The sequence below is a fragment of the Balaenoptera musculus genome, chromosome 2, assembly GCF_009873245.2.
Source record: "Balaenoptera musculus isolate JJ_BM4_2016_0621 chromosome 2, mBalMus1.pri.v3, whole genome shotgun sequence".
Lineage (NCBI taxonomy): Eukaryota > Metazoa > Chordata > Mammalia > Artiodactyla > Balaenopteridae > Balaenoptera > Balaenoptera musculus.
This window is the reverse complement of record NC_045786.1, coordinates 147145502-147157368: the sequence shown is the minus strand read 5'-3', so window position 1 is coordinate 147157368 and position 11867 is coordinate 147145502. Positions and strand designations below refer to the sequence as shown.

Sequence of the window (11867 nt, the reverse complement as noted above, 5' to 3'; positions counted from 1 at the left end):
TCATGAGACTTAACGTTTCAGAGGACACGATCAACCTGCAAGGAAATGCACACTTTCCTTTTTCTTCCCTTCATCTTTGCTAGTTCAATCCAGCTCAAACTTCAAGTTCATCTCCAAGGCTACTTCTTAATTAAACTGGAAAGGAATATTTTCTGACTTAGTAATTCCATATTCAATGAACATATGCTGACTCTACCTGCCCAGCATCCATCTCGGCCATCCCCTCCCCGCCCCCCCCACGAAAGACACTGAATTTCCTTTGGAGAACCATCCTGTGCTGGGGCTCCACTTGGTCTCCAGAAGTGCTGCGGAGCACAGTGAATGCTCCCAGACTGTGGAAGGCCTGGAGCATCAGTGGAATCCCGTATCCTAAGGCCACAATGATTGACTTGTGCTTAACCAAGTGACCCAAGTTTCTCCAGTCAAAGTGACTCAAAGGAGCTTCACTATACAGACAGGCTGCCTAAGATTCTTTTTAGAGTCCACGTCTAGTGTTATCCTACTTCAGAAGGTCTTGAGAGGTGACCATATGCCAGGCGCTCTTGTAGACACTGGGGATGCAGAGGTGAGCGATATCCTCACTGTTTTTGGTGGCAGTTGAGCATCCATCCAAGAAATTTCCTGTGTCCCCGAGCTGCTGCGGGAGACCAACTCTGAGTCCCACGTGTTCTCTCCGAGCTGCCCATGCTGTTTAGGAAGAGCTGCGTGCAGCGTCTTGGTCCAGGGGAACTTTGGTCCCTCGTCAAGCCAGTTCACTCTGGCGGCAGGGGTGGGGAGGGGGCCGACCTGCGCCTCTTCAGGGGAATCGGGGCCATTCTTGTATTCTTGATAACTGCGCTTCCCACCCCCTCTGGGATTTTGTTTTATTAGCTACAACTTCCCTCTCCAGAATCTTCAAACTCGCCTCCTCTGAACCTTAAATCGACTTCTTAAATCTGGGCCTCTCATTAACAGGCACTGTGGTAGGCATGAGGGTGCAATTGTCGAGAACATGGTCACTGTCCCCATGTAACTATTGTTGCTTTATACATAAAGATTACTTGTCTTCATTTGAATCATTTATGATAGATTACCAGGAATGGAATTGCGGGGTCAAGATAATTTTTGTGATTATTATAGGGCAAGATAATTTTTGTGATTATTATAGGTTTTACCAAACTCCCTCCCAAAGAGTTTACAACCTTGCAAGCAATTATAAGCAGGTTAGACTACATGGCCTCTAGGGCCTTTTCTGTGGTTCTGTTTGATCTCTCAATCCTCTTCCTCACATTCCTATCCAAACCCTTGAGAAAGCATTTAGATTTTACCCCTACCCAGGTGTCGCATCTACCCTTTTAATTTCTCACATGGTCTATTACAGTGGTCCTCAAGTGGGGGCAATTTTGCCTCCCCAGGGAACACTTTGAAATATCGTATGTTAACACATATATGTGGAATCTGAAAAAATTGGTATAGATGATCTTATTTACAAAGCAGACATAGAGACACAGACATAGAGAACAAACCTATGGATACCAAGGGGGAAATGGGGGGGGGTTGGGATGAACTGGGAGATTGGGATTGACATATATACACTACTGATACTATATATAAAATAGATAACTAATGAGAACCTACTGTATAGCACAGGGAACTCTACTCAATGCTCTGTGGTGACTTAAAGGGGAAGGAAATCCAAAAAAGAGGGGATATATGTATACATATAGGTGATTCACTTTGCTGTACAGTAAAAACTAACACAATACTGTAAAGCAACTATACTCCAATAATGATTAAGAGAAAAAAAAAAATTGCAAACTCTCCAGGCAGCTCAACATGTGGGCTTATACTGGGCCTTGATGGGAAACAATGTTGCTGGTTTCCCCTGCGGTATTCTCTGGAACTCAAAACAAGAGACCTGATCAAGAATAGGAGAGAAACTTCAGTTCAAGAAAGAAGCCTTTTGACCTAATCAAACGTATAAGCTTTTGCACAGCAAAGGAGACCATAAACAAAATGAAAAGACAACCTACGGAATGGGAGAAAATATTTGCAAATGATGTGACCAACAAGGGCTTAATTTCTAAAATATACAAACAGCTCATACAGCTAAATATTAAAAAAACAAAAAACCCAATAAAAAAATGGGCAGAGGGACTTCCCTAGTCGTCCAGTGGGTAAGACTCAGCACTCCCAATGCAGGGGGCCTGGGTTCGATCCCTGGTCAGGGAACTAGATCCTGCATGCATGCCACAACTAAGAAGTCCACATGCTTCAACTAAAAGATCCCACATGCTGCAACAAAGATCCCGTGTGCTGCAACTAAGACCCAGCGCAGCCAAAATAAATAAATAAAAATAAATAAATCTTTAAAAAAAAAATGGGCAGAACACCTAAATAGATATTTCTCCAAAGATGACATACAGATGGCCAAAAAGCACATGAACAGGTGTTCAACATCACTAATTATTAGAGAAATGCAAATCAAAACTACAATGAGGTATCACCTCACACCAGTCAGAATGGCCATCATCAAAAAGTCTACGAATAATAAATGCTGGAGAGGGTGTGGAGAAAAGGGAACCCTCCTACACTGTACGAGGGACTATAAGTTGGTGCAGCCACTATGGAGAACAGTATGGAGGGTCCTTAGAAACCTAAAAATAGAGCTACCATATAATCCAGGAATCCCACTCCTGGGCATATATCCAGAAAAGACAAAAACTCTATTTCGAAAAGATACATTCACCCCAATGTTCATAGCAGCACTATTTGCAATAGCCAAGACATGGAAGCAAACTAAGTGTCCAAAAACAAATGAATGGATAAAGAATATGTGGTGTGTGTATATATATATATATATATATATATATATATATATATATGCCATAAAAAAGAATGAAATTATGCCATTTGGAGCAACATGGATGGACCTAGAGATTATCATACTAAGTGAAGTAAGTCAGACAAAGACGAATATCATATATCACTTATATGTGGAATCTAAAAAAAATGATACAAAGGAACTTATTTACAAAACAGAAATAGACTCACAGACATAGAAAACAAACATATGGTTACCAAAGGGAAAAGGGGGGAAGAGGGATAAATTAGGATCTTGAGATTAAGATTAATATACACATTACTGTATATAAAATAGACAAACACCAAAGTCCTACTGTTTAGCACAGGGAATTAGGGAATTATATTCAATACCTGTAATAACCTATAATGGAAAAGAATCTGAAAAAGAATATGTATATATCAGAATCACTTTGCTGTACACCAGAAACTAGCACAACCTTGTAAATCAACTATATTTCAAAAAAAAAAAAGGAAAGAAAGAAGCCTTTTAATTCTACCTAGTGGGCCTTCTACATTGCCTCCCAAATGTTTTGCAAACTGCTGTGGGGAAAGTAATAAATGTTTGTGATTTAAAAAAAAAAATGGTCCACATCAAAAATATCTTAAATAAAAAAATACCCTTATTAAAGCCCATTTCACATTCCATCTCCTCCCCAAAGGCTCTCCCATCTCCCTAGTCACAGGAGAACTTTGGCCCTTTCACATCGCTTTAGCACATTGTGCATGTACTGGTGTATTTATTATATATTTGTCAGATTCCTTCTTAAACTTCCTAAACTGTAAACTCCTTCAAGCAAAGGACTTCCTTATGCCTCTTTCTCTTGCTTTTAGCACACTGCTCTTCACAGAGAAGATGCACAGGAAATGTTTGTGGGAAGCAGACCAACCAGAATTGAGTCCCTGCTACTCATTATCTGTGGCATTAGCTCAGTCAAGTTACTCTCTCAGATCTCGGTAATCTCATCTGTAAAGTAGGAATAGTCATTGAACATACTTCTTCATAGATGTATGGAGAAAATAATGTTTTGTTGTGAGCATAAAATAATGCATGCAAGGCACTTAGCACAGGATCTGGTACAGATCTAAACACTTAAAAAATTGTAGCTATAATTTATTATTATGGAGCAAGGACCTGTATGATGGCTTTTGTGCCTCTGGCCTAGTTCAGAGAAACTAGGAGTGGGGGAGTCAGAGAAGTTCTTAAATTGGCCAGGATGACAGCATGGGATGGGAATATTAAGATTATTTTTGCCTGTGCCCTGTGGAAGTTTAAATGGGTCAGTGGGACCGTTTCAGACAAGGCCATCGTGTGAGGTATCGCTCTGCACAAAGTTACTTGGCCAAGGGCCAGAGGAGGGTCTGAAACCAACCGATGTTATCCTCGAAAGTACTGTGCCCTACTCGGGGGCTGCAGTGTCTGAAGGAAGGGCCAGCAGAGGGGGAGCCCTCTTCCTAATTGACATACACACTGTGTGTGTTGGCCAGACCCTGATATCAGATTCCCCAGGGAAATATTGCAAAGGGCAGGTCAAGGATGTCACTGGGAGGTTTCGCTTTTTCAAAGGGAGCGGTTTTCAATAGACAGTGGACACATCCTGTAGTGAACTGGGGGGATGAGCTATGCTTCTCTGCTGGCAAAGCTGGGAAACACTGGGCTTAGCTAGACGAGAGCTGTAAATTTGTCTTTTCCACATCCTGTACAAGTATCTCCTCCTCTTAGTCTTTCCTGTGACCTCATCCTTTTCTTTTTTCAACATTTTGTGATTTCCTCAAGTAAAGAATGTTGTTGCTATCTGTCTTCTAGTTTCCCTTGTGACTGGGAGACACCTTTTGGAGACTGACTTACTTTTAATTTCATCATTTTCCTGTGGCTCTACTTAGTTCAACAAAAGCAGCTATTAATAACCATTTTCAGAAATATATTTACTGGGACTTCCCTGGTGGCGCAGTGGTTAAGAACCCACCTGCCAATGCAGGGGACACAGGTTCGATCCCTTATCCAGGAAGATCCCACATGCCACAGGGCAACTAAGCCCAAGCGCCACAACTACTGAGCCTGCGCTCTAGAGCCCGCAAGCCACAACTACTGAGCCTGCGCACCAAGAGCCCGTGCTCCGCAACAAGAGAAGCCACCGCAATGAGAAGCCTGCGCACCGCATCGAAGAGTAGCCCCCGCTCCTCGCTGCAACTAGAGAAAGCCCGCGCACAGCAATGAAGACCCAACACAGCCAAAAAAAATAAAGAAAAAGAAATGTATTTACTGACATGGAATAATGTTCTCAATATATCATCGAATAAGAAAAAAAAGCAGACAAAATAAGTATTACGGTAGGATCCCATTTGGGAGATACATATGTGTGTGTCGATATGTATGTGTATTTCTATCTATACATCCATCCATATATACGTACTACTGAAAAAAGTTTAGGAGTCTTTATGCCACAATATTTAACAGTGATCGTCTTTGGATGGTGGGATTCCAGGTGATTTTTATTTTCTTCTTCTTTGCATATTTGCATGGTCTGGGTTTTCTACATTGTACATATCATTTGTGCAATTAAAAATATAGTGTTTTTTTTGAATTCCCTAGCAGTCCAGTGGTTAGGACTCCGTGCTTCCACTGCAGGGGCATGGGTTCTATCCCTGGTTGGGGAACTAAGATCCCGCAAGCTGCGGGGCACGGCCAAAAAAAAAAGAAAAACATATATAGTGTTTTTTTAAACAACAAACTTCACTCTCCCTAATTCATTTCATTTCTTCTGATCTCTAATCATTGCTTGCCTTGCTCTTATTTTTTTAAGTTGATATTATCTTTGTTTAATGAAAGAAATTTGACATTGAGATTATAGAAGTTACTAATTGTTCATCAGAGAAGCTGCTGTAGAAAAGAGGTTGAATAGAGCCAATCCCATGTTTAAATCTACATAGAATGATCTGAATCCTCTCAGAAAAGTTATCTCCCCCACCAAATCCCATTGTTAGATAGTTATACCTTTGGATAAGTCATTGCCTTTTTCATTCATTCTTTATTTGAAATTCAAATACACTGGGAAGGTGTATTAATTTGCCAGGGCTGCCATAACAAAGTATCACAGACTGGCTGACTTGAACAACAGAAGTTTATTTTCAGACAACAATTTCTGGAGGCTAGAAGTCCGAGATCAAGGTGTTGGCAGGGCTGTTTTCTGGGGCCTCTCTTCTTGGCTTGTGGATGACTGCCTTCTCCCAATCTTTATATGGTCTTCCCTCTGTACAATTCTGTGTTAAAATTTCTCCTTTTTATAAGAACATCAGTCATATTAGATTAGGGTTCATTCTTACAATCTCATTTTAACTTAATAACCTCTTTAAAGACCCTATCTTCAAATACAGTCGCACTCTGAGGTACTGGGGGTTAGAACTTCAACACATGAATTTTGGGAGACACAATTTATCCCATAACAGAGGGGTGATATATACTAAGTCACAAATTCCTTTAAGCACTTTTCCTTTTTGAAGGAAGGATAACATGATAAGTTGTTGAAAGGGGGATAGGGAGAAAAAGAAATTAAAGAAAAAAGAAAAACAAGTGTCCAGGGTAGTGGTTCTCAGCCCAAGATGATTTTGCCCCCCCTCCCTTCCAGGGGACATTTGGCAATATCAAGAGGCAGTTTTGGTTGTCACAACAGGGGAGATGCTACTGGCATCTAATGCGTAGAGGCCAGAGATGCTGCTAAACATCCTACAATGTGCAGTACAGCCCCACAACAAAGAATTATCCGGCCCTAAATGTACCAAGGTTGAGAAACCCTAGGATAAACTTTTGGATGACTTCATCAATATAAAAATGTGAATATCTTTGATCCACTAATACTGCTTCTAGGAATCTATCCTACAAAAATATTCACCCATGTGTACAAACATATATAGAGATAGAGAGAGAGATAGAGACAGAGATATATACAGATGCTCATTGCTTATCATTTCAAAATTGGAAATGACTCAAATGTCGACTAAGTTTCAAGAATTCTTGTTAAAAATAATAACTAGGAAAGACGTTGAAAATATATTGTAAACTGAAAAATCAAATTGCAGAACAATATATATGTTGTCCCTTTTTTAAAAAATCCATATACATTTATATATAGTTTCTTTAAAACCACATATGTTGTATTTGTGTGTGTGACTGCACAGTTGAATATCTGAAGTCAGAGGTTGCCTCTGGGGAATGGCATTATTGGCAATAGAAGAACTTTCATGTTTAACTTTATACATTTCTGAATAATTTTGCTTAAGACCTCAAGGATATAGGACTTTGCTTTGGTAAATGTGAGACAGATTACAGTCTAACTTTGAGACTACTGACTCACTAATTTGTAAAACTATTTTACCAAATTACTGTAAATTAGGGATCAACAAATTATAACTCTCAGGCCAAATCTGGCCTGACTCCTGTTTTTACACACCCTGTGGACTAAGAATGATTTTCATATTTTTAAATGGTTGAAAAAAATCAAAAGAAGAATAATATTTTCTGAAATAAAATTTGTACGAAACTCAAATTTCAGTGCCCACAGATAAATTTTATTGGAATACAACCACACTCATTCATTACAAACTGTCTGTGGCTACTCTCATACTACAATAGCAGAGCTGAGCAGTTTTGACACAGGCCATCAGGCCCACAAGCCTAAAATATATACTATTAATATTTGGCCCTTCACAGAATTCTGCCAAGTCCTGCAGTACATCATGTAAGATGCTGTCTAGGATGTTGAACTTCCAACTCTCTTGCTCATGGACCCTCTAAAAGAATTGTGAAAAGCTATGTCACCTCTTCACCTTTTTTCATTGACATCAAACATTTTTTTAAGTTTAAATAGACACAAAGCGTCTAATTTCTAACATCTACATAGTCCAGCATTTATATATATTGATATTTTGAATTAAAACTGTTACATCACTTTAAAATGCATCCAACAAAATCTATAACAGTTTGATACCTACCATCATCCATTTAAAAAAATTATAAAATAAACAAGCTCTTCTCTGAAGTTGAAAATTTAATATCTTTTTTTAAGCTTACATTTCCATTTTGAAATAACTTCCAGACAGAATTTTATTCTAATATACTATATGTTTATGCTTGAAAATATTTTTCATCATCATAACACTGTCTCTAACAAAAATATGTATTTAAATTGAGGTTACAGTTATTTTCTCTTGTCATAGTCTGGGTTTTTCCTGGGATTCCCTGACCTCCTAAATGATTTTTTTTTTATTTGTATTCATTAAGTTTCATTCTTGTGCTGTATAGTTCTACGGGTTTTCACAAATGCATAATGCCATGTACCCACCATTTCAGTATCATGCAGAATAGTTTAACCACGCTAAAAATCTTCTGTGCTTCCTCTTTTCCATCCTCTCTTCCTCCCCGCAAACAACTGACAATCAATGATCTTATTATCTCTGTAGTTCTGCCTTTTCCAGAATGTCATATAATTAAAACCATACATATGTAGCCTTTTCAGGCTAACTTGTTTCACTTAGCAATACATATTCAAGGAGGTTCACCCAAGTCTTTTGTGGCTTGAGAGCTTATTTCTTGTCTGTGAACAATATTTCATTGTATGGATGTACCACAGTTTGTTTTTCATTTCACCTACTGAAGGTTGATTCTAGTTTTTAATGATTATGAATAAAGTTGCTACAAACATTCATGTGCAGGTGAGACTTACTTTTTATTATGACTTCATTTTTCATTTCAAGTATAATATTCAAAGAATATAATACAAGTAATTGACAGAGAAATAACATCTTGAAAGTCAAAATTAAAAGTTAAAATTAAAATGATATGGCCCATCACAATTGATTTATTCAATTTTTTAAGTAATGAAAAACAAGATAATAAATAATGTGTTGATTCTTATTACTTAAATAGCAAAAGTACAATATAATATGTAGCTGAAATTGTAAGTTATTTGTGAAATAAGAAATATTATACAAGGCATGGTGTTCTTTCTGCATATATGTAAGTGGGCATATATCAAACTTTGGGGTTAGGCTTTTGAGATTAATTAAAGAATAGTCAAGTATGGGTTGGCCAAAAAGTTCGTTCGGGTTTTTGTAGCATCTTATGGGAAAAACCCGAATGAACTTTTTGGCCGACCCAATATAAAAAATCAGAAATAATCCCATTAAATTCATTAGACATCATAATAAAATTTTTCCTATTTATTTAATGAAGGAGGAAGATATATACATACACAAGGGACTTCCCTGACTGTCCAGTGGTTAAGACTCCATGCTTCCACTGCAGGAGGCACAGGTTTCATCCCTTGTCGGGGAACTAAGATCCTGCATGCTACACAGCATGGCCCAAAAATAAATTAATTAAATTAAATTTTTAAAAAATTCACCATTTGTAGTACCACTACAGGTTTGCTCCCTGCAAATACACAATTCTGATGTATTCTATTTTGCTTGATTCCTATCACAAAAGAAAAACATGGTGCATTTATTTATAATGCAGTTTTCCTGCACCACCACATTCTGGTAAGGAGCTCCAAAGACTGCAAAAATTCCAAATTCAAACCTGGTCTTTTTGTCAATGTAGGTGATGGTATGTATTTTAGTTAACAGTTTGGGGACTTCCCTGATGGTCCAGTGGTTAAGACTCCGTGCTCCCAATGCAGGAATCCCCGGTTAGATCCCTGGTCAGGGAAATAGATCCCGCATGCCACAACTAAGACCCGGTGGGGCCAAGTCAATAAATATATATACTTTTAAAAAAACAGTTTGTTAACTTGATTTTTAAAAAATATTTATTTATTTATTTGGCCGCGCCCAGTCTTAGAAGATCCTGTGGCACGCGGGATCTTTTAGTTGCGGCATGCGGGATCTAGTTCCCTGGCCAGGGATCAAACCGGGTCCCCTGCATTGGGAGTCTTAGCCACTGGACCACCAGGGAAATCCCCACTAGCTTGATTTGTAACATTTAAATATTTAGATGTTTAGTAAATGGGATTCCATTTGTACTTTGGCCCTAAGCTAAGAATACATTTGGAAATGAGATAGATAACTCTCTTACTATTCCATAGAGTAACACAGAAACCTAGATTAACATTAGAACAGCCTAGATTCCTGGGAACACTTTAACCTAGGTGCAAACTCAACCGTGGCCATCACTACTTTGGTTTATAAGGTGAAAATAGAGCAGCGCTGTGTCCCCAGGGGCTGTTCACCCTGAGTGAATCCACCTTAGCACACATGAAGAATAAAGCTCTTTAGTCATTGCTACTGCAGTTCCCATAGCTGCTGCTACTACTACATATTAATAAAGACATAGGAAACACAGTCTAACCCCAAAGATCACCATGTGGAGGTCCAAGCCTTGGGTGGGAAATTCAGGCATATTCTCCACATTAGGCTGCTGACTGCAATCAAAAGAGGCAGGTCTTGGACTCATAGATTCTATTCTCTTATTTATTATGGTAGTTCACAGAGCTATTCTGATAAAACCATGGCTGAAGAGGCTTTCTCTTTGGATCTGTCACATGAGACCACATTTTACACACGCGCTCACATGTTAATATCTCTCTGCAGCCTGTGAGGCCCCGCACACCAAATCCCTGGTCACAGAGTCCAGTCCTGGGCCTAAACACAAGAAGCAGAGGTCATTCATCACTTGTCAAAGATCTACGCACTGCCCGGGAAAAAAGGATTGCGATGGGACCATTTGGATCTGACAACCAAGATCTCTAGCTAAGTAAAAACTCAAGTTTTTTCCAGGGTCATGTCCTCTTCCCCTAGAAGGAAAGGTAATTATTTCTAGGATGAGCCCTTCTCTTGCTCCAAGACACAGGCAGCCGTGGACTTAGTCACATTCTTCTCTTTAACTGATGTTGTGTAATCTCTTTGTCATTATATTTATAAAGAAAAATCTGTTTAACAGTAAACCTGGCTCTTTAATGTGCACCATTTACACAGAGGGTTAAAGAAAATTGACATCACATTAGGTGACAGTCCATATTTTTCCATAACCCAGAAAAGTCATATACTAAATATAGGTCAGAACTCCAAAGTTTACTAGAATAGAAATATTCAAAGACCCAGAATCTTTTGTAAGCTATACAAAGAGCCCTTTGAAACCCAGACTAGAATCCCATTAGTCTAGGAAAGAAAATCTTAAGTGATGTTTTCTATCTACAAGTCTAGTCTTGTTCTAGAGCAAGTTCTTTAACTGCAGCCCAGAAGGCAATAAGGAAGCCACGTCACTGGACTATTACAAGAAAACAGAGCTAGTACAATATTTTCCACCTTGTACTGCGTGGGTGGGTGTGAATACTTTTAGATCCCTAGGAAGCATTGCTGCAGTTTCACAAGGCTGATTAGCAATTCTCATGAGCCTCCTTAATGTTAATGTTACTTAATGCTTAAAAGATTATGGCATCATGGGAGAGTTACCAACTCTATCTGTATCCTAAGCTGGGATCCTGTAAGAGCACACAATACCCAAAAAATTGCCATGGAAGAGGAAAGATCCAGAACTCATAGTAGTGTGCATCCAGCTTTCTTTCCTAAATATTAATTGCTGTTTATGCCCTAAATAGCTTTGGGACATTCAGTGATTAAAATAAAGCCAATATGAGTCTCTCTCTCCATTTTTCTCCCCCTAATCAGATCCTCTCTTCTGGTTGCACTGTTATGATCAGAAATATAAAAAGCAATAATTTCCACTATGAACACCTAGCAGCTATTGAACATGGGGGAAAAAAGAACTTTGGGGGATATCAGTTAAGTATGTAAAAGAAAATCTTCCCTTTTCCTGACTCATGTAACCCATGTTTTTATTTATTAATTTACACACTTCATCCAAGTTAAATACTAATCCAAAAAGCACCATCACATACATCAAAATTATTTCCACATCTATCAAGTCTGAAGATTCTGAGATCTGGCTGCCATGAGACATTTGAGACAATAAATAATTCTGTATGAGTACTTTCTCAGCCCCTCTATCTTTGACTTTGTCATTTCATAAT

General features: G+C 38.6%; 1 protein-coding gene across 1 annotated transcript in view; it reads left to right on the top strand.

Annotated features, from left to right (window-relative positions):
• Window positions 1–10675, top strand: part of HEATR4 (HEAT repeat containing 4) — a 49108-nt gene extending 38433 nt beyond the window's left edge. The window contains exon 17 of the mRNA XM_036842926.1: window positions 10429–10675. Coding sequence (XP_036698821.1) covers window positions 10429–10587 — 159 coding nt within the window. The 3' untranslated portion in view covers window positions 10588–10675. The remainder of the gene's footprint in view (window positions 1–10428) is intronic.
• Window positions 10676–11867: the final 1192 nt, after the last annotated feature.